This window comes from Molossus molossus, unplaced genomic scaffold (genome assembly GCF_014108415.1).
Source record: "Molossus molossus isolate mMolMol1 unplaced genomic scaffold, mMolMol1.p scaffold_m16_p_5, whole genome shotgun sequence".
Lineage (NCBI taxonomy): Eukaryota > Metazoa > Chordata > Mammalia > Chiroptera > Molossidae > Molossus > Molossus molossus.
In genome coordinates, this window is record NW_023425388.1 from 26,139,142 (window position 1) to 26,159,801 (window position 20,660).

Here is a 20,660-nt window from a genome sequence, read left to right on the forward strand (position 1 = left end):
GCTTCTTCTCCTGCTTACTCCCAGCCCACCGTGAGCAGTTTAGAAGAGACACAGAAGGAGAGGGCCATCATTAGAAAGGAGGACATTGTTTTCAGTGCCAGGCGTGGGCCAGAATGTCACTAAATGCCTCCCTCCAACACCAAGGGGTCTAGTGAAAAATATGTGGCATTTCGTGGCTGGCACCTCTCATTCTGAACCTTTCCATATGGGATTACCGCCATTAGAATTACCATGCTACCATAGGCTATTCCACTTACAAACTACTTACCAACTGATTTTATTTGCTCTCTGGAGCAGCAATTCCGAAGGTAGAAAGCACTGTCATCCCCGGTGCAGATCAGAGAACTGAGTCACTGAAAAGGTAACATAAGCCAAGTGAAATCACACAGCATACTAGGGTAGATTTCCAACCTTTCAACCTTGTAACACCCTATTTATCTGTTTGCTTCACTATCCTCTCCCCTCCCCCGCCTTCTCCATACGTACAACCGCTTCCAAAAAGTGGCTCATATCATAGTGTTTTTTAAGGAAAATTTAATTGCAAGCTGCCCCTTGAGATAGCTGGTAATACCCTGAGCCTGAAAGTCATCGCAGTTTTAAAAGAGCAGACATAGACCGTATAACACCTGTCTGCCCTAATCTTCTCATCAATACTTCTTTTAACAAGCTGCCACCATAGACAATCCTTTCTTAATGAATGAAAAATATTTCCGGAACTATACTCAAACACTTCGTTTTCCTGTCAGAAAGGTCATCGTGGCTGGCCAATACACCCGTTTGAGAAATCAGATTTAAATGAGCCAAATTTAAATTTATAAGAGCCTCATTGAACATGCAATTAATTTTATGCCTATAATAAAACAGAGAAAAACCTCCGGTCTTCCTGAGAAATTAAAAAGGCTGATAAGGAAAAGCTGTGCCTCATGGAAATGAGATAAAATGACTCTTGATCACTGTCATCCTTTTGGTTGTACAATATTATCTGCGATGCATTCTATTTCAAGGAAGGTATTAATTTTACTGAAATTAAAAATTTTTTTCTGAATACTCATAGGAATGTGACCAAATAGTTAAGGTTGAAACATAGATTATGGGTTCCAGATTTTATTTTAAGCTCTCACTTTGTCCTTTATATTACCTCTTCAGTCTTTATAGCTTCTTGTATTTTTGCTTCTCCCCAAAAGAATGGCAAATAGCAAAAATGGGAAGACTCAGCTATATTTCAGTTTCTTCGAACTTGGTTCCAATCAGATGTTGAGTAACGCCCTCACTTGCCAATGCTTTTATTCCTGTTATACCCCATTGTGGAGTTGGGAGTCACTTATTTCTGATTTATATTAGTTTTGTATTTTACTGTACAATAAATATATCTCCATCCCATTATAAGCCCATTAGGTAATTAAATAGATGACATTAATTTGCATTTTTCAAGAAGAAACTCTTCAGCTGCTTTTTACTCTAAACGTCATTTCTAGATACTGTCACACGTAAGTCACTGCAAGGTTGTCACCAAGTGTGTATTTTTCCAGTGTGGTTAGAGTACGAAAGTCAGAGAGAAAATTCTGAGACTTTTCGTTCTTGGGGACAAAATTGGCCTTTGACATATTTTTACAAGGTTTTAGGGGTCAATTAACACTTCATTGTATTCAGTGCCTTTTTTAAACTAGTCCAGTGTTTTTGTTTTTGATGTGTTTTGTTTTTTTTAAGTAAATTCTTAAAGATAACCGAATTTCCACTCTTTCTGATAGTGTTCATATTTGTCCCTGTCTGGTTGCCCTGCTTCTGTTCCCAGGGTTGAAAGGCTCCCTCCAGAGGCTGCAGCTCGAGTATGTGGATGTAGTCTTTGCAAATCGACCAGACAGCAACACCCCCATGGAAGGTGAGTAAAGAAATGTAATAAAAGACTCTAGAGTTTCTGATTCTAGCTTGAAGACTTATTCCACTCACAGTAGGACATGAAATATATGCAGACTGATTTGACTGAATACGAAAAATAAAAACCTTTCCAGTCTATGTCTGTCACCCTCAATATTTACCCTCAAAGCCAATGCTCAGCATCCTGCATCTTCATTGTTTTATCAAGTAATTGCAGGCATTGGGACTGTGGCTTCTGCTGGGTGCAGTGCTCACTTTTCCCGGCTCTTCTCACTTCTGTGATTCCGTCAACTAAAATAATAAAATTAATTGGAAGGGAAGCTTATAACACAGCCAATCATTATGTTGAAGTAAGTCATCCGAGGGGCTTCCTGTTTTATAATGCCTCTCAGTCTGATTAGTTTCCCACCTGTGGTAACAGTGGTAGGCGGCACCAGCAGCAAAGGTCTTGCAGGAGCCACTATTCAAAATGAGACTCTCTGCTGCAATTTGGTTTTGGATTCTCGGGGTGCTTCAACATTTTATTTCCTTTCTGTTACAACTGTTTGAAGACAATCATTTAAGCGTCTCCTGTGGAAGCTTTCAGAACATTCCTAAAAACCGATTTTTTTCCACTTACAGTTATTTATGGAACCTACCTAGGATTATTGAGAAAGAGGATACTTTGGGAGGACAAATTAAAAAGAATGTCCTAGTTAACTGGGGTTTATAATCGTGGGTTATTACTTACCTGAGTGAATGAGAATGAAAATATTTGGGAGAAGAGGGAAAAAAGAATGTTCTTGTTCTTAGAAGCTTACAATAGGACATACATGTATAAATTTTCAAAGAATTAGGATAGAGTGATCAACATAAAATTATACTGAAGGTAAATCTGTCCTTGATGATTCAAAAGGTCGTTCAGGATCTTATAATACACCAGGTTCTATAAGGACTTATTCTTTCTATTGGGCTATAAAAGTTAGAAATGATCAAAATACATGTGCATTTTTCTGTAGGTTGCTTTTCTGACCAATATATAATTTTCTCCTAGAGTTTTCTGCTGTCTTGATTCTGAGTAAATTAGGAGTTTACTATAAAATAGTATCAGTGTTGGAAATTCATAAGAAATTGTCCATGGAAGTGACATAAAGACGCATATTTTTATCAAGGCAAAGAATAGGTGTTTGATAAAACAAATTATAAATGTGTTTAATCTAAGAAGTGCTTTTTTGCAAGGATAATATGCTCACTGTTCTCAATGAGGAAACACTAAGACAGAGCACTAAAGCGACCTAGTGGCTGTAAGTGTCAAATACAATACTGTTTAGTGGGGGCTGTGAAAAACTGAAATTACTTCCCATTTCAAGTCCAGTGATATTTTCCTTTGGAAAGGTGTCCTTTGTAATTACACCATGTACAGGACAGAACAGTGATTTTCAACTTGTGCATCCCAAGAATTTTTAAAACATGTAATACCTGACTATTTAGTCAGGGGCACGGCCTCTTCTCCCTTCGATTGTCAAATAAAACATGACAACAGTCAACATAACAATAACCGTCCGGTGTGAATGAATCAAAATTATGCCTTTTTGTTTTTGTTTTTGTCAAATTGGCAAAATGTTTAATATATTTTTTGGTGTGCCACAGAATTTTAGTAATTAGTTTATGTGTGCCAAGAGATGAAAAAGGTTGAAAACCACTGGAATAGAAGAACATCTGGAATTTTTCAGTCTTTTTTTCCCCCATCCTACCATATCTTTAATTTGGGGGATATAATTTAAGAGTCTCTCAAACACATTTGCATTATATACCTATAGAAAGAGGAAATTCTTAATTAGGAGCCAAACTTTGTGATACTGATAAGATATGCTGTCTGTTGTAGCAACACTGGTTATGTCCTGAAATTTATAAGAACTGCAGCATTGTCTAGTCTCTGCTGAAATCAGAGAACATTTACATTTTCCCTTATTTCCTTATAGAAAATTCCACACAGCAGAATAGAAAGCTCTTTTATCATGAGTCACTGCCCAAGTTCAGAGGGCTACTGAAGAACCCGCACTTGTTGAATAAATAGGTCAAGGAGCTATGAGGCCATCACCCACCTCACGCTGCAATGTAGCTTGCTGTCCCCCACCCCCACCAGACGATGGCCCCTCCCACTCCCTAGACGGCCCCTCAGGCTCTGAGTCATTCCTCTGGGATGACCTAGCAGGGACCCACCACAGGCAATTTCCTGGCACAGGACTTGCTCCGGTTACGACAGCTTCCCTGTGATTTCTCCCTAGCATTCAGAAAATGTCTTTAAACTTCTTGTACTCATTTGTTCCAAGGTGGGCCTAACAGAAATACCAGTTTGATACTAGTCTCTGAAAACTCTTTCTGTACATTTTGTCTCTTCTACTTCACTGTAACAGAGGAAAGTACTGATCTGGGCAACAGAGAGAAGAAATAGGAAATAAGAAAATAAGAAATAAACAGGGATTGCTCCTCTAAAAATCGAAAGAATGGTGTCCAAGCTGTTTCTGGATTCCATGTAATTAAGATTAATTTTTGCAATGATTTTGTAAATCATATGTGTATATGTGTGAGTTAAAGTTGTACATGTACAATGAGGTCTACCTTAGGAGGGCTGTTAATGTTTCTAAAAATCCAGAAAGTACGTGTTATGTGTAGTCAAAATCACTCTTGAAACCCCTACAGCAATTTTTGTTAGTCATTGTTACTCAATTAATTATTCAATTTCTTCTTCAAATATAGTGACAAAACCATCATGCCCAGCCATTTTGTGTGTGTTTGATGGCTGAAAATTTTTAGTATCATTCACATACTTTTCTTATTTCAGCAACTCACATTGGCAATTTTAGGCTCAATTACATCCATTCCTGTCAAATATAAGTGATGTAACAACGGTTTTCAAGTGCTTATTGCTGCTTCTTTTTTTAATCCTCACCAAGGACATGCTTTTATTAATTTTAGAAAGAGAGAAACATCTATTTGAGAGTGAAACATCGATCAGTTGCCTCCCGCGTGAGCCCCAACTGGGGTTCGAACTTGAAACCTGGGTATGTGCCCTGACTGGGAATCAAATCGGTGACCTTATGGTGCATGGGACAATGCTCCAACCAACTGAACCACACCGGCCAAGGCTATTGCTGCATTTTCATACATCAAATCTGGCACTGTACTGTACGTATGTGTCTGGGTAGCTTACGTAGACTCTTAGCATCCGTGCATCACTTTTATTGGTTTCAACCACGCCCTGACAACTCCATGGAGCCACAACACAAGCTAACAGACTCTGCTGAGGCCCTTCTTTTAAACCCCAGAGACCTAATAAGAGAGCCCAGCCCAGCTTTCCAAGACACATTTAAACAACTTTGATTTAACTTTGTTAAAACGCCAGCCCCACTCACTTAATTTGCACCATAAAAATAAGTTAATTGGGAACATTTCTGTCATAAATCAAGATGAATTTCATCCAGTTTAGACTTATCATCTAGCAACCATTTGAGCCAGAAAAAGATTAGCAATAACATCTTCTTCATAATATATTGGCATCGTGTATCCAATGAGCGGTTGCCTTCCCTTCTTCTTTAGAAAGCCAATAGACAAGAAGTGAGTAAGAACTCCAAACGGGCACTCAGTGGAGAAAGGGTGGCACTTCGCTGGCAACGCGATGGCATGCAATTGGACATTTTACAGCTTTGGGAAGATGTTCCGGACAGTGGAGGGGAAATCGTGCACGTTTGCCTCTATCCTCGTTTACTTTTTCTGGTTCACCCAGTAGTGAGTTCTTTCCTTTCACGGCACCTGCCAGGCCATCGTCTCTGCTGCCATGTCTGGCGTGGATGGCCTGTTGTCCAATCCCAGAAATAAATCAGCACATGTTCTTCTTTGCGATGCTGCTGTGTTCTTCCCAGGAGAGTCCTAGACAGTTCCTCATGGTCTATGATACTCATAGTCTTAATTCTGTCATTTCCATAAATTCTCAATGTGTATTTTAATATCTTTTCTTGAGGTCACTAGACAAGAGAAAGTTCATGCCAATGAGTCATGAAGGACAGGGACAGACACAGAGCATTTGTGTGTCTGAAGACCTGCACGAGGGGTTTTATTTTGGGTTTGGTTTTCTGTCATTCCCAAGTGCCAGGCTCATTTCTCCATCTATTCTCTTCTCATTGCTCCAGGGCGGAAGTGACTGAGCAGGATCGTGGGCATAAAAAGAGGCTATAACCCAGGTGCCACTTGTGAATACAGAGAAAAGAGGAGTCCCGTTTTAGTTTATATAGCTTTCTAAAAGTGAAGGAAGCCCGTGAATTGTTGATCTGAGGATATGATGATTTTTAAATTAAATTTTAATTTAAAAACACTTGGAATTGGGCTTTCTAACTTTTACCTAGAGTTTTTTGCTAAAACTAGTTAAATTCACAGACTCCCTGAGTAATTAGATATTATTCCCAACCTAATTACAGTTCAAATTATTTCTTTCTGCTAGCAGGTCAATGCAGACATAAAACAACCCAGTTGTCTTATTTCAAATAAGAGAGACAAGATCAAAGTTAGCTTTACTTAATTCCCATAGTACCCCCATGCCAAAAACCCATCTGTATTTACTTCTTTCTAATCCATCTTCTATAGACAGGAATCTATAGATTCAGGGATCTAGGATATCCAATGACCACTCAGGAAATACCAGAAAGTGGCAAATACTGAGCATCACAATTTTCCTACATTTTTTTTCAATTCCAGAACACTTGACCTAGATATTTAGCAACCAAATTTAAGTTTTCAGAACAAAATTTTAATGACCTAAAACCTAGAAATGTCATCTAACCACACTAGATCATCCCTTCTACCTTTACATTTTATTATCTTCCCTAAAAGACATCTTCAATCTGTCCAAAAAAATAAAAATAAGAAAATAAACAACAACAAAAAAATAGTAATAGCAGGAAGAAATCATCTTCAAATAGTCTATAACAATGCTGTTTAATAGAAATATTAGGCAAACCACATATGTATTTTAAATTTTCTATTAGCCACATTCAAAAGTAAAAAGAAACAGGAAAATTAATTGCTAAAATATATTTTAATTTAACCCAATATATTAAAAATATTGTTTCTACATGCAATCAATATAGAAATTATTAATGAGATATTTTAGATTCTTTTTTTTATATTAAATCTTTAAAATTTGTTATATATTTCACGATAGTAGCACATCTTCATTTGGACTAGCCATATATTTTTTTAATATGTTTTTATTGATCTCTTAGAGAGAGAGAGAGAAACATCGATTAGCTGCCTCCTGCAGACCCCTACTGGGGCTCAAGCACAAAACCCAGGCATGTGCCCTGACGGGAATTGAACCAGGACCTCTCAGTCCATGGGACAACACTCAGTCCACTGAGCTACACCAGACCAGGCTGGACCAGCCACATTTCAATTGCTACATGTGCCTAGTGGCTACAGTATGTGACCACACAGACCTGTAAACTTGATTTCCAGTTTAGAAGAACACCAGACACATAGTAGATGCTCAATAAATATTTATTTATAGAAGGATATGGATGATTGGATGGGTGTATGGATGGATGAATGAACAAGCATTTGAGCAACTGAATAAATGAAGCTCTAAATTGAAAGGTACAACTTAATTTTTCTCTATTTGAAAATTTATTTTGGTTTCTTAGCATCTGTGAGCATTCTGGTACTTAATCTGGTACAACATATTTCAGGGTGATGTTAAGAAGGATGGATGGGTTGATGTTTGCTATTGACTTGCTATTTTGTAAATAGCTGATGTTTTATTCTTTACAAAATAGCAAGTCATGTCATAAAAACAAACAAACAAAAAAAAAAACAAACATGCAGCCCCAGGACACTCTTACACCCCATTTCTCCTCATCTGCAACAGTGGCAGCGTCCAGGTGCTGAATCTGCCCCCTAGAAATGTGATTGATACTTAAATGAGCAGAAATGAATGGAGGGATGACCTTTGGTAATTCAGTTGTTCCTGAGGATTACTATATCAAATTAAAATTATCTAACACATTCATTTACGACTCTGGCCAGGATGCTCCTGAGGGCCTCTGGTATTGGTCAGGTCATTTTAATCTCCTAGCTTGAAAGTCTGGGACAGCTGAGTTTTCAAAAAATTAATTTGGAGAAAATGATTTTCATATCCAAGAAGATGAGCCACACCCTAGCAAGCCTGTGGCAAAAAAAAAAAAAATGCCAGAGAAAACTATGAAGATAAGGGGGTTGATGATGGCCTTGGGAAACTCAGAGAAATTAATGAGAGAAAGAGCTTAATGGTTGCCCTGACCCTGTAACGGCTCCTCTTGCCCCTTCAGTATCAGTTCCCCTCATTAACAGTGCCAAAAGCAACCCCAAGAATATAGATTTTTTTTTTTTTTTTTTTATCCTCACCCGAGGATATTTTTCCATTTTTTGTACAGATAGAGTGGGAGGGAGAGAGAGAGAGAAACATCGACGTGAAGGGACACATCGAGTGGCTGCCACCCGCACGACCAACCAGGGCCGGGGACAAACTGCAATCGAAGTACGCGCCCTTAGCGGGAACCGAACCCAGGTCTCTCCGGACCGCAGGCCAACGCTCTAACCGCTGAGCCAAACCGGCCAGGGCTAGATTTTTTTGTAGTTTGTGCCTTTAAAAGTGGGCAACAAAGAAGGCTTGGAGCTGTTGATTTTGGGAGACTATGCCCTTCGCAGCCTGCCAGTGAATAAAGTGCTCTTTTAAAGTTACAAAAAACAAAAAATTGTGTTCCAAGTTTATGAAACAGTTTTATTTCCATTTTAACTTCAAAGTTACCAAAAATTATGACTGCTACTTGGACCTATTCAGATGATGTTTTATTCTTTTTTTTTTTTTTTTTTTTTTTGCTTTATTGATTTGCGAGAGAGAGAAAGGGAGAGGAAGAGAGAGATAGAAACATCGATGAGAGAGAACATTGATGGACTGCCTCCTACACGCCCCCCACTAGAGATTTGGCCGACAACCTGGGCATGTACCCTGACCAGGAATCAAACCAGCAACCTCTTGGTGCATGCGCTGATGCTCAACCACTGAGCCACACTGGCAGGTTGATGTTTTTTTATTCTTTACAAAATAGCAAGTCGTGTCATAAAAAAAAGAAACACGTTTCAGCCATTCTAAGAAACAATCTTGCGGGTTGGTTGGGTTCACTTCAGTTTTTTCAGTCTCTGGTGCAGCTTTATAGAAAATCTTATGTTTCTGTTTATTGCGGGTCTCCTTCTCACTGGGACAATACTTCTGCAAAGTGGACGGGGGGCATTAGATGGACACAGCTTCAAGTCCTGGCTTTGCACCTGTTAAACTGTGCAAAGGGCAAGTTACTATCCTCCCCTGAAAATGAAGGTAACACAAAAAGTGGCTTCTGAGTTAACAACGTGAGGCCAGCACCTCACTCACAGCAGGGGACTAACATACGCCCCATTCTAGAACGCCCCTTATAATGCACACGCATATACAACTCCCCTTTCTCAGGATCTCTTCTCCGAGGTCATCACAGGAGAAATCCAAGGCCCTGAAATCATAATGCGATGAAAGTCAAATGCAGGTGGCCAAGCTGCGGGGCCAACCAGGGTCTGAAGTGAGGAGGATGAATCAAGGTCCGGAGTTGGCAATGGAATTTTTTGCTAGCCCACGTTTTCTCCTTGGAATTTTGTCCTAAATTCCTCCATTCCCTTCACAATGAATGTAATCATACATTTTCCAGAGTTAATAGATACAGTCAAAAGGCAATCTGGAGCCTGTGATTTTATTTTCAAATGTGCATCTAGAAGAAAACCCAGTAATAGGTTTCACTCATTCAGTCCATTGATATTCATTGACTATCTACTATGTGCCTAGCACTGGGAGAAGCAGAAGTTAATACATCAGGCAAACATCCTGCCCTTACTGAAATTGCAGTGTTGTGGGAGAGATAGACATTAAGGTTAGTAAGAAAGTTACATTAGATGGTGATAACAGCATGGAAAAAAAATAAATCCTGGGAGAAGGATAGGAAGTATGGGGTATATTTTGGATAGGGTGTCTAAGGAATATCTAACTGAGAAAGATATGAGGGGAATAGCTTGGCCTCCCCCCAAATAGGAAGGACATGACTTTGGAATCAATAAGATCCTAATTCAAATCATCTTTCTATTACATACAAGTTAGATGATCTCAGGCAAGTTATTTAACCTCTCTGAACCTCAGTTTACTTATCTGTAAAATGCAAGTAATTATATCTACTCTATAGAGTTATTAGGATTATTTGAGATAATGTAAACAAACACTTAGAATGTTGCTTAGTACATAGTAATTATTCAAAAAGTTTGAGCTATTTTTCTTTTATTGTTATTGGTTGCATGGTCCTGCTATAAATTGGTCACATGGGAAATGACCTTGATGCAATGGTAGCCTCCAAGTCTGATACCAGGTAATCCTAGAGGCCCCAAAACAGAAAGGCTCACACAACAAATTAAGATGCATGACTTATAGGGTTTATTCAACCAAGTAAAAAGCATAGTGAGAGAGAAGTGAGGGGGAAGAGATAGGGGCAATTAAAACAACTGGGATAGAGTATAAGCAGGTGGAGGGACCCAAATACATGAATCTTGGGGCTTGAAGTGTTCATATGACCTGTTCTGTCTCTCTCAGCCACATTGGCCTCCCTATGGTAGCATGGTTATAATGCCAGTTCAGGTTTGAGCAAGAAAGTTCAGCAGACAGAGATGCCTGGGTCAATGGTACACCTGCTGTATTGGAAAGCTTCCGGGAGAGATCCACCTGGCCATCAGCTGTAGCTCACCAGTTAGCCTGATGCATAGCTATGGACTCTGTATTTCTTGTGCAGAACATTTTTGAGACCAGAATGGATTCACCCATGGGTGGCTGATTTAAGACCTCATTTGAGTCCTCATGTTTCACGTGTATTTGTGCATCTTGAAAGTGCGGTGTTATACGCTTATGGCTGCATTATGAATATCACATCTTTTCATCCTTCCCGCACTGGGCTCAGCACGCCTTCTCCACTTCGTCTAGGGCGGCCACAACTCAGCGCTTACCAATCCACTTCATGCTACCACGTGCATTATGGGAGTGCAGCCTGTGTCTCACCAGCTGGTTGCTTTCTACCCAGTCTCATTTATCCTCCTTATTTGTTTGTTGTTCTTACTTCCTTGAGCAGAACTGAAGAATCTAAAGTAACACAGCAAAGACACATTCCAAAGTTTACCATTCTGAGTTCATGACGTGCTGCCTCAGATATGCAGAGTCTTCCAAACCCACCGAACATTTTTCCAGAGTTAATAGGGCCCCAAAGTTCTAAACATGGAGCACTGTGACATGCATTGTCAGCAGCAGAGCCCTGGCTTACAGGGCTCCTGGGATCCATAGAGAGAACAGGAGCTTTAGAAAAACTACCTCTACTAGAGCACGCTGACAAGTTAAGATTGCCAAGGCTGTGGGAAATAGTTGATGGGCTGGCTTTAAAGAAAACTCTGTTCCAAATAACAATTTGTCATCAGCTGGTGCTATGTTTTGTGCTTTCTTTAAAAGTCAAAGATTCCCAACCTCATTCCATAAAGCCCTGGTCCGAAGGCAGGATCCTGGAGAAGAATATGTTTATATTCTATATAAAGCTGCTTCTGTAACTGGGAAGCACCCTCACTTGTTTGAAGAACATAAAGGTGGAGACGGAGGAGCAGAGAGGATCTAGTGAGATGGGAGTATGTGAAGAAAACTGCTGTGAGCACCATCCCACCCCAGCAGGGTGAGAGGGCTGCCTGGTCACTTTGACCCTGGCTGGGGAGGGGACTTTTGAGGCCTCATATTGTTTGAAACATGACACCCACTGCTGGGGAGTATAGCAGCCTGGGGAGTATACCAGCTGGGGAGTATACTGGCTGGGGAATATACTGGCTGGGGAGTATACCGCCTGGGGAGTATACTAGCTGGGGAGTATACAGGCCTGGGGAGTATGCCGGCCTGAGGAGTATACTGGCTGGAGAGTATACCAGCTTGGGGAATATACCAGCTGGGGAGTATACCGGCTGGGAAGTATACCAGCCTGTGGAGTATACTGGCTGAGGAGCTGACAAACCCAGAGGTGAAGAATGGGCTGAAGCTCTACTTTAGTGGTACAGCCAGGACAGTGCTGCCCTCCCCGGAAGGGGGTGGGAGGGGGACTCTGAGAAGGCCTCCTGTGGTGCCACCTAGGGTCCTGTCCTCTAGAACGGCCCCCTGGAGGGTGGGGCTGGCGCTGCACACCCAGAGCCAGCCGGAGAAGGGCCTGAGGAGAAGCAGAGGGTGGAAGAGTGAGGACGCCAGCCATGCCCAGCCACCACCCCTTACTCCAGGCTTCCAGTCTAAGCAGGTTCCAGCTAGGAAAGGGGAGGACTTTGAGTTTGAAATTTTGATAGAGTTCTATGGAGGCCGTGTTTATCATTTAAAATGATGTCAGGACTGTCTATTACCCGAGTGGGCAGAAAATCTGTGAGACCAGCCTAAGTTTTCAAGGCCAAGGGATACTTCCCCCACTGACCATAATGAGCCAGTGGGAGATTGAAAAACTAAGTTGTGTTCTAATTACATTATCATGAGTCATGCTTACTAGTTACATATGCTTAATGGCCTCATTTCAAATAGATCTGACTTGAATTACCCATGGAGAAAAGAAACAACTCTTCTGTTAGTTTCATTCATATCAGAAAACAAATTGATGTACTTTATAAGAAAATACCATTATGTCCAAAATAATTGGAAGTTTAGGAAAACCTGGTGTGTTTAAGATTCAAGTCTCCACCAATTATAAGGTGAGGCACTTGGCCACGTGTGTGAGGTGTACACATGACATGGAGACCGCCTCATGTCCCACCTCTTCTCTTCCGAACCCTCCCCCGAATCTGAAGGCTTTCGAGAGTGTTGCTTCTACTTTGGGGAGTAATTACTTGTCAATGTTCAAATACTGGGAGAGATTATAAACCACAAAACCTCAGCCTCTGCAGTTGGGCTTCATCCTCCTTTCAAAGTGTGTCCCTGGGTTAGCTTTCACGAATTTGTGTTTAATTCCGAAAGGGGAGCTTGTGTTGTGACTAGCTTCAGTGAGGCCAATCATTCAAAACGAATGAGCGTTAAAGACGATACTGCTAGACAACTTTTTGAAACCCTAGTCTGGCCAACCCCAAATTTACTTACACAAGAAAATTCTTTTCTGTTGTTGTTGTTTTTAAGGGAAAGTGGACGGAAGGGACGGGTACAGGGAAGCAATAGGAAACAAAGTTTTGGGTTATCGATATTCTCCTTTACTTGGAGAAGGAAGGAAAGTATTGTATAATTAGCATAGAATCTGGCACAGCCCTTGGGGTTTAGAAATACATAGTCAATGCCAGTTTTCCTACCCTAAATCCCACCACCAGAAACCAACCCACTTCTCACCCATCCCTCCAGGAACATGCCAGCACCAGAGACCAACCCGCGTTTCCCACACAGGCTGTGCGGAGCCTGGCTCCTTCCCTCATGGCCTGCTCCGCACGCTGTGACAGAGGAGCCACTGCAGGGTGAGAAGGACACACAACCTCCATTTGCTTTAGATCTTATGATCTTTAGAGAGTAGTAACGGAGGAGCCCCACACAGACACACACTCACACACACGGGGAGGCCACCTGTATGAAGTGTGTGAAGTCAGGAAACAGAGAATGGCTCCTGCTGGTTCCCAAAGGAGCTCCACAGTGAGCATGTTGCTCCTTCCGTGTACCCGCCATGCTCCATCCGGGCTTCCCAGTCCAGGTGCCTGGTCACAGGCTGCCTGTTTCCAACTTGCTGGAGTGTTCCCTGTGGTTAAGAGCACACTAGAGTAGTCTGCTTGCCCTCAGACCCCAGCTCCAACACAACTAGCTCCCTTAGCTGCGCCTGTTTCCTCATGTGCAAAATAATAAGAATAAATAATGGACCTATTCAAAAAGATTGTAGCAAGGAGTAAATGAGTTACTATATGTAAAGTGTTTAGAACAAGGCCAACTACATTATAAACGCTAAATTAGTGTTACTATTAATATTCCAGAAGACAGCCCTGGCCAGTTTGGCTCAGCGATTAGAGTGTCAGCCCGCAGACCAGAGAGGCCTGGGTTCGGTTCCTGCTAAGGGCACGTACCTCGGTTGCAATTTGTCCTTGGCCCCGGTTGGGGTCTTGTGGGTGGCAACCAGTCGATGTGTCTCTCTCACATCGATGTTTCTCTCTCTTGCCCCCTCTCTCTCCCACTCTATTTGAAGATAAATGCAAAAATGTCCTTGGGTAAGGATAAAAAAAAAAATTCCAGAAGACAGAAGACCCTTATATGTATGTGAGAGAGGGATCTCATAAAATGTGACATGAAAATATGCAAAAGTTCAGAACAGAAAGGATTTGGTCAAACTAGGGTTGTGTGTGTAATTCAAACCAGTCCCCAAGAGGGACTATTCGTTATGTCTCTGCAGTCACTCGGCCCTTCTGGCTGCTCTTTGCCTTTCGACCAGGCATGAGATTCCCCTGAAACACAGGCAAGTGTGTCATGTGTGGAAAGGCGACTGGGGGTGGAGCGGTGAGGGGGCTGGACAGGCCACAGAGTAAACATGAGGCATTTTCCTTCCATGTCAGTTTTACTCAAAGATTTGTAAAGAAAAGCGTTGTTAGCGTTCTAAAGTAAATGCTTTATCATGGTGCAGAGTCGAAATTTGCATACTTTTTATGCCAAAGTCAAAGTTGTCTAATATTTTCGTTCACGGCACTTGAGAGGATCATGTGGTAGAAATATTTAAGAAGCACTATCTTATATGAAAAGCCTTGCTAAATCCTCCCCTAGCAGAAGATTCTAACGGAGAAAATAAGAGAAAGCAGACACCTTTGGGTGGGGGATGGAGGAGGACCTCAGAAATGGGAAAGAAAGCCCCAAGAAAGTGCTTAAGGGTTCCCGATGCAAGCAGACCTGTGGAATAGGGAACTAGACCCAAGGAAACAAATGTGGAGCCTCCAGGGCAGACCCAGAAGCAGGCGAGCCTCCAGCAAGGACTCTGCTGTGAATGCAGCTCGGCCACCCCTGGGCCTGCCATACATTTTAACATACACAGCAGCAGATGCCTTGTTTTCAAATATTAGCAGAGCCCTGGCTGGTTTGGTTCAACGATTAGAGCAGCGGTTCTCAACCTGTGGGTCGCGACCTTTTTGGGGGTTGAACGACCCTTTTCACAGGGGTCACCTAAGACCATCGGAAAACACATATTTCCGATGGCAATTCATAACAGTGGCAAAATTACAGTTATGAAATAGCAACAACAATAATTTTATGATTGGGGGTCACCACAACATGAGGAACTGTAATAAAGGGTCGCGGCATTAGGAAGGTTGAGAACCACTGGGTTAGGGCGTTTTTCGGCCCACTGACCAAAGAGTCATGGGTTCGATTCCAGTCAAGAGCACATACCTCAGTTGTGGTTCGGTCCCCGGCCCTGGTTAGGGTCATGCAGGAGGCATCCGATCGATGTTTCTCTTTCTCTCTCTCTCTCTCTCTCTCTCTCTCCTTCCCTCCCACTCTGGCTGAAGATGAATGGAAAAGTATCCTTGGGTTAGGATTTAAAAATAAAAAATAAAATATTAACAAAGTTAGTATTTCCTCTTTACCAGATAGTTCACTGTTGAAAAGCTTAGAAAATCATCCATCCCACCATGTCAAGTTTAAAAAATGCCTTTTGGCTAGTTACCAGCTACATCCCAAACACAGATAAGCTCTGCAGAGCCTGAGTGGAGCCGGCTGCCGGGAAGCTGCATCTGCTGTAAAGGCGGGGAGAGTTTTTAGCATCATCGGGAGGAAGACAGCGGCTCCTTCCAGCATCTCCCGTGACAGGACCAGGAAGTGAGGCCAGCTCGACACTTTCCAGGAAGCAATCAAGATCGCTCCCTATTACAGCGCGAAACTCCATCTGCCAGAAGAAAACCTCATTAGGATAAATGTTTCCTCTTATCAATCCTCTGCCAAGTCGCCTGCTTTAACCCTTCCCTCACGAGACAGACTTCCTTTTCAAACGGAGCTAAAAGCCTGTCCCCAGCAGCTGCTGCACAGACGGTTGTAGAAACGAGAAAGCTGCAGACAGGATAACAGGAGAAGCAGCCCGTCCGACCAGTGGTGTGACCTGCACACAACTGAAAAGACCAGAAATCCGAGGCTTGAGTCCATGTCTACAACCAATGATGACAGGTGCTCCCAAGTTTAAAAATAATTGTTCCACTAATCATGGATATAGAAATATTAGGTGCCGCATAGAACTTGTGGGGTTTGGTTAAATTTATTTTTTAGTATCTCAACGAACATTTGGGAATGATTCCTTACTGAGTGTTTTGCATGATACATTTCCTTTTGACGTGCACAAAGGCGTATTTCCTCGGTTGATGGAGATATTTTAACCCTCTACATGCTTCAAATGGCAAAATCGGAAGAGTGGGCATGGAATGTGTAACTATAGATGGAGAGAAAGGGGAAAAGATAGGTTGTTTCATTTGGTTTGAGCATGCAGTTGGGGGTGAGGCTGGTTTTAGAGGGAGAGTGAAAACCTGGTTTCAAGTTTTGAATCTCTCTGAGCCTCAATTTCTTCAAATGCACAATGAAAAGGTAATAATACCACCTCACCGGGCTGTAGTAAAGCTTAAATGCAATCGTGTTGATAAAGCTCCCAGCACGTGGCAGGCGCTCGGAGTCAGCTCTCTGTCCCTCTGTTGTTGGCATTGGCATGCCCAACCAGACCCCGTCGGAGCACAGAGGACGTTGCTGGTTGTTGGCCCAGAAGTCACCCCTCCCCTCTCGGGAACCCAGATTTTCATGTGGATGACAATGCTTCCCCCAAACTGCCATCTGATCCAGAGGAAGGCTGCTTCCTCTCCCCTTGCTGGACCTCAGTTCCAAGGTGAGTTTGGGGTTGTGTTAAGGCAGTCAGCCCACTTTTTCCCTTGGCCAGAGGCACCGGTTCCTGGACTGAAACAGCACAGAGTGAACCCAGCTATCTGGGGAGAGCAGAGCACAGCCAGGAAGAAGGTGGTGACACGGAACCACCAATTCTGAAGCATATATTACGACCTCTGCACTTCCAGTGACAAAAGCTGACAAATCTCTTTTATAATTTAAGGACTTTTAATTGCGTTTTCAATAACTTATTCCATTTTTTAAAAAATCATTGATACACCAAAAAGTTTGAGACATCCTTATTTCTAAGTAAGAAAAACTGCAGCCCAAAGCGCAAGAGGACAACAAAATAAAAAGTTAATAATTCTCAATGATGTCATCTTTAGATCTCATATATTATGGCTAAATAAGGGGTATTTATAACTTCTATCATATCTTTCTATGTGTTACTGATAGGTTTTATTGCCATATATCAAAGTACCTTCCACCATAATTGTTCTATCAAATAAATTTGTTCTATCAAATAAACCTACACAGCAGGTTAATTTCCTCATTTATTTCTGCACACATTTTGTAGATTATTCATCCTGGTACATTCACTAAGAAAAATTAAATCATTCAAAATCAGGTGTTCATGAGAATGTCCTCTATAGCAAAGATGAACAACCATTTTTTTCTTTTTACATATTTTATTTTATTATGACAGATGTTTCTCTCCCCCCTCCTCCCTCCTCCCTATGCTGCCCCCCCCCAGCACTGTTGTCTATGTCCATTGGTTATGCATACTTGCATGTAAGTTCTTTGTTTTATCACATCCCTCTTGCTTTGAGAATTTTCTAGGTCATTGCCATAGACTGAATATTTGTGTCCCCCCCAAAATTCCTATGTTGAAACCTAACCCCCATTGTGATGCTATTAGGAGTGGGGCCTTTGGTAAGTGACTAGGGCGTGAGGAGAGCCCCTGGGAGTGGCATTAATGTGCTGGTCAGAGAACCCCGAGAGCTCCCTCACCCTCCCGCCCTGTGCGGACAGTCAGAAGCTGTCTACAGACTAGGAAGAGGGTCCTCACCAGACACTGCATCTGCCAGCACCTTGATCTTGAGCCTCCCAGTCTCCAGACTGGGAGAAATTAATGTCTGCTGTTTAAGTCACATATGGCATTTTTTTTCTAGCAGCCCAAATAAATGAAAACAGCCATATTCTATGATAAAAGTTGTGGGCTTAATTGACAAGAGCAAAACTTTAAAAACTTCAGAAAGAACGAGAATCCTTTTTCAAATATTCATTCTTTCATGTATGTCAGAGAGATATCCCACATCAGGAGAAGGCCCACGTTCAAACTTTTACAAACAACCTGTAACATTGTCCAAGGAAACCCCAGGACGCTAGCACAGACTCCTACCATCCACTGATGACACAACTTTCAGCTTCGCGGAGGAAGATAAGGCAGGTATCTAGAGAACGTGCACAACCCTGGAATTTCAGGTCACTTAGATTTGCTTATTTATCTACATTTGTTTATTTGTTGCCTTGCTCCAGACAAAATTTAAGACAACGCAATTTACTTACTCTCATTTTCAATATCCCTAAATGAATTAGAATTCATTCCACTGTTCATAAATCTTATAGAATTTGGCATAGGGGAGAACAGCACTGTGCACTATACTCACCATAGATGTTACCTCCCTTTCATCAGGACAGACATGGTCTAGTTAATCATTTAATTACTACCATTTAGTATTAGCTAAACATAGCAATTACAGACTGATATTTTGGAATCACCGTGTTTTAGCAGGAAACAGTGGGGACCATGTTTAGATTATGTTGAAAGACAAGGTGTGACTTTATGTCCATATTCGATATAATTATTTCTTGAAGTGTCAGCAGGCAGTAGTTGGTCTAGGTGAGCTGCTGGAAAGACTGGATATAATGATAAGAAGATTATAAAGAAATAATGAAGATAGAGTAGTACTGATAGATTTAAAAAAAACTGTGTCATTGATTAGGCAAATTGCTTAGCCGTTCTAATGTAAATGTGTAATGGCCATGTGCCCCCGTGCTGGAATCAGAGATGGCTGTCTGGTGGCGGAAGAAATCCCGTTGAAAGTAGACAGCATCATACAGCCTCCCCTCTGCAGGGAGAGCTGAACAAGGAACGAGCAGAGTCCTCAGGAAAGCTCGTGTCTGTCTGTGCAGAAGTCACAGCAAGTTCTTACCAGAGGAGCTGTTCTTATTTGCATATTCAGAAAATGGGATTTTCTGGAATTTTATTCAGTCTGAGAAAAGGTGAAAAGTGGAGGGAAAGGGGGGGTACCCCAGGGGGAGGTTAGGAAATGCCACAAACTCAAACAAGTCCAGTTAAATTGTCCTTCAACCTTCACCTTCACCCATTCTTTCAAGTGGGGATTGGATTAAAGATGGCAAACCTTCTTTACCAGTCCTATGCATAGATGGTCTTGAACTTCACTTCGGAACTCAGGGGTACTTACCAACCAGTTTTTGTTCAGGGCCTTTGGACTTTGTGTAAAAGGGAGACTGAAAGTGTCTCATTCCAGTAACCTATTCCACATTCCAGAATAAGATTTGGAAATCACATCTGGGCAATATCAAAGGCTCGGCTCAAACTGTCGAGGGCCAGGGAAAACCGGAGTGTGGCAGAGCAGAGAGGTAGAGGGTGCCCCTCAGGGAGGGTCCTCTCAGGGAGAGCTGCGGGTGAGGACAGAGCCTGTCCGTGCAGACATAAAGCTCCACATGTATCCCCTTCCAGGCTTTGAGTCTGGGCTGCTCTGATCCAGGATCACTTTGCCTGACACCTGGTCTAGAAAGCTATTCCTTGTAAAGGAATATCGTGTGAAGGTCACTCTCTCTAAGCTTCAACGGGTAGATGAGAGCCGTCTTCTGGCTCCTTTTCAAAGTCATCACATCTGAGGTCTTTCTTCAAGGAAGCAAAAAGATAGCTCACATTTCTTGTCATTCGAACACAGCATTCACGATAGTCAGCAGTGTGTTAAATGCACAGGGATGGCTCTAAGCACACACAGGCATCACACACTCACAAATACACAGTGGGATCAGATAAGTAAGCACCCTGTTATTTTTCTGTCCCCAGCCCACCTTCTCCCACAGTGTACTGTGCACAAAGCCTTTCAAGATGACCAGGCACAGGACTTCAGAGCTAGAAGTAGCTTACAGCCTGTCTCCTGAGAACTTGCCCAAATGACTGCCTTTCTGAGTCTCAGCTTCATCAGGAAAATGGGGGTTGCAATGTAACCCACCTAAGCAGTTATTACAGAGATTTCTGTGTGCTCGGTTAATATCAGTCTACCCATTGTGCTGCTCCAGGAAGGTTGAGCAATGTGCCCGAGGTAGTGGCAATGATGGGACATAAATGTCTCCCAGATCCTGGCGTGTGCTCTGCAAGGTCCGGGGGCCGGGCCATCCGCAGCCGGCAAGCCTTTGAGGCTCGGCATGGCCTTGCTTCTCCACGGGTCTGAGTTTTCGCTCTGTGAGAAAGGATGCTCCTCTGTCTCCAGACACTCCGCTGAGCACTGAGGGGCGCTCTCCAAGGCCAGGAAGACATGGCCTGAGAAAGGACCAAGAAGGGACCCCTAAGCCACAAAAAGGCACGATTATAAACCAGCACCGCCACCAGCTTCTGAAGTTCAGCAAGAAAATAAACAAGTCGAGTTAGATACATTTTTAAAAAACAAAACAACTAGTTTGGAGTAAAAATTGTGCCCTCTGGACCTATATTTTATTAGTGTTCACAACAACTCTGACGAAACCAAGTCTCGGGGTCCTACCAGTGCCCCAGCCACCACCATGCTTTTCCCCTCTTAAAAAA

General features: G+C 42.3%; 1 protein-coding gene across 1 annotated transcript in view; it reads left to right on the top strand.

Moving 5' to 3' along the window:
• KCNAB1 (potassium voltage-gated channel subfamily A member regulatory beta subunit 1) overlaps positions 1–20,660 on the top strand; it is a 327,016-nt gene that overhangs the window by 278,774 nt on the left and 27,582 nt on the right. The window contains exon 8 of the mRNA XM_036242904.1: positions 1,793–1,879. Coding sequence (XP_036098797.1) covers positions 1,793–1,879 — 87 coding nt within the window. The remainder of the gene's footprint in view (positions 1–1,792; positions 1,880–20,660) is intronic.